Source organism: Populus euphratica, unplaced genomic scaffold (genome assembly GCF_000495115.2).
Source record: "Populus euphratica unplaced genomic scaffold, PopEup_1.0 scaffold477.1, whole genome shotgun sequence".
NCBI classification, from domain to species: domain Eukaryota; kingdom Viridiplantae; phylum Streptophyta; class Magnoliopsida; order Malpighiales; family Salicaceae; genus Populus; species Populus euphratica.
The window spans coordinates 70348-76071 of NW_011500355.1; the positions used below are offsets into that span (position 1 = coordinate 70348).

Sequence of the window (5724 nt, forward strand, 5' to 3'; positions counted from 1 at the left end):
GGACAAGTGAAGAGTTTGATTCCCTTGAACGTATGATGTAAACAAGCACACTTGCACCATGAACACAGACATCAATCCGAAATTAACAGATACATGGTTGGTGCAGTTTGCGTATATCTGGTATAAAGGTCCCTCATCAACGAAGAAGAAATGATAATTTCTAAACCAAAATGGTTCAAGCAGATTGAAGAGCCATGGTTGAAAAATTCTGGATTGGTTAATCTTGTTCCCCACTGCAAGTAAAAAAGCAAATGGAAAACTACAGAGTTTTCTCACACTAAAACAAAACAGCATTCATGACAATGCCTGTTCAACCTTTTTACCCTCCAAAAGCTTCAGCTCTTGGCGCCAGCCTTCCAATTTTGTCAACTTCTCCATTTGCTCTGGCTTCATTTCCTGTGACATAGTTTTCTGCTGCTGAGCTTCCACTAGTCGAATCTGGATATGGAAACAACAACCAAGCATACCAATCATTAGTCTCTACATCAGTTCCCACTCATTTATAGAACAGACCAGCTCAATTGAAGGCAAGAACTTAACAAAGTTGTATGAGCTTGAATCAGTTAAATTGTCATGATGTCCAACGTGTTTGAAGGATGCGTGGAATCACTAATGGCTGTTTAAGCAGGCCAGAACCTAGTACGCATGCCACAGCTCTATAAAGTAACTTTTTTGTTAACAGAACCCTAAAAATAAATTGTAGGTGAAAGTGAAACATTTTTTCTAAATAACTAAAAGCATTTCTATGAAATGTAACATAATTTGAAAGAGCTGGAAAAAAGGCTGACCAGTCAAAATGCTCTTTTATTATTATACCTTTTTCATTATTTTTTCACCTTGGTGCTTGAATTTTTTTCCAGGGTAAGAACATCTCAAGCTACCTCTGCTCCAGAACTAGTTCGGTTTCTAATGGCTTTGTTCCATGGAATATAGAGTCACCAAGTAAATATAAGCGTGTGCAGTGATTTGCTTACATCTATGAAGGACCCGGTATCAATCCCAAACTAGTTGGGGTCAGCCATATGAATCCTGTTGCCCTATTCCTAGTGATCGTATGGCAACTTTTGAACTCACATTTCTTGACTCCCTGTCTTGATGTAGATAAATCTCTGTTTTCCTACCTCTAATAAAGTTTTCAATGTTCTCTAAATAAATAACTAAATCCTACTCTTGTGTAAACTTCATATCTTCAAATTGTTAGTATATAATTAACAATGAAAAGACAAAAACATTGTTAGATCATGCAAAGGCAGTGCAGTTTATGGCCCCTTACAACCAAATCAAGTCTGCATCATGTTTAATGTATGAACCTATGCGGATACGAGAGATGATCTTGTTTCAGATTAACATCTATCATACAACATAATTTACCATGTTTTCCTCCAAAATAAATTAAGAGAGAGAGAGAGAGAGAGGGAGGGAGGGAGAATGACCACCATATGTTTGCAACTAAAATCATCAAACCTTTGTGGCAAGTCCATATACTTATCTCTTTTGTATGAAAGATTAAAGCAACAAAATCTTACATCCTTGCACAAAATCAAATGCTAGAAACCTTCTATGTACAGAAAATGAATACTCATGTGTGATAGAGTTTATAGTCTTGTTATCTAAACTGAGGAGGAAACTTGTGATTTCTTGAAGGAACTCGAGAAATACATGAATAGGATTTATTTTTAGGAGATATTATGTAAAACATTAAACAAAGCTATAAATATCTATACAGATCATGCCCTCTGTCTCCAAAACTTGAAATTGAAGTAGTTATTAATTCAGAAGGGAAATAGAAAACCAGTACAAAGTCAAATTTATACTTGGGACTCAGAAATTAATGGTGATCAGTGCATAGAATTAGAATTTTGCATTCATAAGGGCCCTTTGTAAATTTTTTATCAATATTTATCTGAGCACTTATTTGGTTCATCATTTTGCAAATAGGAGCACATATGTAATCCAGCCCTTTTGCAATCATAAACCATGGTTCATCCCTCATTATGGCAAAAACAGATGTACAATAAGTATAACACTGGAAAAAGTTACAGCTTGATGCATATTATGCACCTTGGAAATTTAATTAGATAAAGTAAGATGCTTACAGTATGTCAAAAGAATACTCGTTTCTCACTCGAGGAAATAGTTATAATTTTTTTGATCTCATAATTGTTAGTCCTTCCCTGACAATTTAAGATTACATACAATTCTTTTGTTCACAATCATCAGTAGTTGTATAGATTTCTACTACTTTTCCTCCACTATCCTCATTCTTTCATCTATCTGGACAACTTTGTAAGAAAAAAGTCCAAAGAACGCCAGCAATATAGGTGTTGCCAAAGGAAAACGTACTTTGAGGAATAACCATGATAATAAAACATGCACATTTGAAGAAAGAGATCAGATCATTCAACATGCAGAAAATGCCCATTTGCTTTGTTAATCATGCCCCCAAATAATTCCAAACCTGTAAAATCTTCAGTTTCTTACTGAGATTTTTCAATATGAAGAATGCACATGTTATCTTCGGTTTCTTCAGACAAGATTATTAGTCAGTCGAAATTTTAGCATCATTTTTAGGCCCACTTACGTAGCACAACTTACATAATTCCTTAGAGTACATAATAAGTGGAAAACACGTTAGCCATCATTATCACTAGAGAAGGCTAAAAAAGGCATGATTAAAATATACCTTCTTTTTAAGAGCCCGAATTCTCTTATCGATATCTTCAAGCTGAGATTCCATATTTGAAGAATCTGCCAGGTCTACAGAGGAATTTGAAGAAACAGCTAGCTCATTCATCTGAGATGACAATGATTCAAAAGATTCAGATGCACAGCCTAAATCTTCAGCAGGTACCAATCCCTTTTCCATGTTCCCATCTTCCATGGCTTCAGAGTTTTTGCCCTTTTCAAGTGCAGCCTGCTAAGGGGCATGTGTAGGATATAATTGCATCAAATTAAAAGGAAGGCAAATAAAATTACTAAACAGTAACAAAAAAAAAAACATTTGCACACTGTATCTCACAAGCTCTAACAAAGTTGTCTTCCATCTGCAAAGATTTTAAAACTAATATAGAAGGCAGAAATTTTAGTGGCGCTAACTGCAATAATGCAGTTGTATAGTTTCGTTACAGAAACCAACTTTAAATGAATAGCAAAATCCAAATTAGCCTCTAAGCAATTATACAACTGATATCCGGCAATTTCTTATCAGGCAGGACAACAATTTCCTACTTCCAAGGAATTAGGAGATTTCCTACTTCTCTTAAGTGGTAATCTTTATAATTCTCTACTACAGTGACTTTCATGTACCTTGAACACACACCATACACTCTCTAGCATACCAACATTATCCTTCTGTTGTTTTTCCTTTTTCACTCTCAAATTTGCTTTTCTTCTTTGATATTTCTCTTCTTCTCTTCATTGTTACCTTACACAATATGACAATAGAATCTGTTAAAACCCTGCTTTTCTAGGGTTTTGATTGATATTTATGCTACTTGTTCATAATTCAATTGAGGGTTAAAGTTATAGACATGAATCGATAACCTATACTGCAAAATTCAAGTTGAGAAGGGTGGATTTTTGCTTATGGGTTTAGAGATTTCAAGTATTATAATGAAAAAAAAATGAAGAAGAAATTAATGAACACAAATCATAATTAAGGAAAAAAAAGAGAGAAAGTGAGGAGTTTTAATCTGAAAAAAGTATATTATGTGTGTAGGTATATGAAAGTTATTGTAGAAAGCCTTTGAGTGGATACGACATAAGGAAAGTAGGAATACGGTTTACAAAAGCACATGTGAAATATAGAATATCCATCGAAGAGGGACTCCACTACACCCCACCCCACTTTATCCTGTACTATTTTGTTTCGAAAGGTCATAGGTTAAGACTATATTACAATTTTGCTTGAAATATTGAGCTATTTAAGATGCCGAAACAGCATAAGTGACTACAAAGTACCCATTGGAGAACATCCAGAAGTAACAGGAGAATAGACAAGTAGGAAATCTAATACAAACATAGAATCTTGGCTTAACCCCAAAAGCTTCTCTAAAGTACAAACTATTCTGTTTCAATTGAAGCTGGAAAAGACATCTTTGATATCATTGGTTGCTGGATAATGGTTAGAGAGAACTACTCTATCTCCTTATCTGACTTTTTGAAACATCTTGATCTCAGGGGAAAAAAACAGTATTTCACTGAACAAGTCTCCTTTAGTTCCATTGATATTTGATTTGTCTATTTCATTCTGTTACTTTTTAAATTAAATATAAACTAATATGTGCATGTTTGAATGCTACAAAATGTTATTGTAATCTACATTTGAGTGGCTTGGTTTCTTGGTCACATTATAGTCATGAAATGCATTGCCTGATTATTTAAGATGCCTAAATTTCGAACCCCACAGCTGCAAAATTTCTACCCATACAAATTATATTATAATTCATGAACTCTTGATTTAAAGGCGCTTCTAGACAGATAAATCGATTTGCAACAAATTTCAATGACTGGTAAAGGTAGCATAAAGAATACACAAAGAGAAGGGCTGGATTAAGAAAGTAGATATGAATAACTATTAGCGCCACTGGTATTTGAACATGAAGATAAAATATGCATGCTTACAATTGAAAACATTCTACACTAACACAGAATTTTGCAACATTTAACTGAGACATTAGAATGCTGGAGAATTTAAAAAATTAAAATACAAGTAACAGTCGAAAAAACAATCCATCAAATACATGTTGCATCTAGTGCCACATAACTAGATTAAATATGATAATTCGAATTTTGTATGCTAGCAAAAATGACTGTTGGCAGCTGGAAACCGTGTGGATTCAAATTTGTCATGTAGAATGAGAGGTGGGTACTCAATACATAAGAACATCTTGATCTCAAGAAACAGCAATTTCAATCATCATTCAAAGGCCAAGATTCCATTCGAAAAGACGGTACTTCTTTACTTGCTAGTTTCACAATCGTATTCAAAATTTGAAGCAGATTATAGATTTCTTCGACGGAAACCACATGGGAAGTTGAACGATGCGCAGATACAGAGATTCCCAACTAGTAAATCAAAAATAAACGGTAGCAAGGAACATACCTGAAGCCGCTTTTCCTTCTTTCTTTCATTCCTTTTAACAGACTTAGTTTTTGGCTTTGTAGGAAAAACAGGATCATAACCCGGGGGAACTTCCTGAGTCTGCGTTTCCTTTCTCCACTGCATCACACATTAGAACAAAAGAAACCAAACCCATGTCAATCTTTCTTCATCCACATACACACATAGCAGAAAATTTAAGAGAACGGAACCAAACCCATGATTCTCCAGATCAAATAAGAGCATACCAGGGCCCCTTTGGATTGGTAGACGGCGACTTCGTCTTGGGGGATATAACCAGCCCGAATCCGAATGGGTTTTCTAAGGGTACCGTCAGGTCGTCTGCTGGGAGTCACAATTCTCTCCCCTTCTTCTAGGGTTTTGCTTAAGTCTGTCATTGTTTTCGATTCTTCTCCTCCTGCTCCTATCTTACCACTACAGTTGTTCTTACTGCTTGCCTTTGTTGAATTTGCAATCCTCTTTAAAAGAACACTTTACTCTTTTCCCTGTCTTTTATTTTTAATCCTTGTACGTGTAGTAAAACGAGCCGGATTGGACAGCTCTTTGGGATTAGAGTTGTGTTCGGATTACACTTTCGTTTATCCCTACGAACCATCCCATGT

At 35.2% G+C, this 5724-nt stretch overlaps 1 protein-coding gene across 2 annotated transcripts; it reads right to left on the minus strand.

The window, feature by feature from the left end:
* On the minus strand, window positions 1–5724 carry LOC105114006 (partner of Y14 and mago-like). Of its 2 annotated transcripts, none has more exons than XM_011010389.1 (4): window positions 5350–5724; window positions 5105–5221; window positions 2684–2917; window positions 1–438 (listed from the first exon to the last, which is right to left on the minus strand). In XM_011010389.1, exons 1-4 carry the CDS (start codon window positions 5497–5499, stop codon window positions 295–297), a joined length of 645 nt encoding a protein of 214 aa, XP_011008691.1. In that variant the 5' UTR covers window positions 5500–5724; the 3' UTR covers window positions 1–294. The 2 variants fall into 2 exon arrangements, with proteins under 2 accessions (XP_011008691.1, XP_011008692.1); XM_011010390.1 differs by having other exon boundaries at window positions 2684–2914; window positions 5350–5723.

Bases quoted from the DNA above. Each gene is read 5' to 3' on its own strand.
- LOC105114006 (XM_011010389.1), bottom strand. From the start codon at position 5,499: ATGACAGACTTAAGCAAAACCCTAGAAGAAGGGGAGAGAATTGTGACT. The intron at 2,918-5,104 runs GTATGTTCCTTG...CATGCCCCTTAG, and splicing joins AGAAGGAAAAGCGGCTTCAG to CAGGCTGCACTTGAAAAGGG. The intron at 439-2,683 runs GTATATTTTAAT...TTCCATATCCAG, and splicing joins TTCGGGCTCTTAAAAAGAAG to ATTCGACTAGTGGAAGCTCA.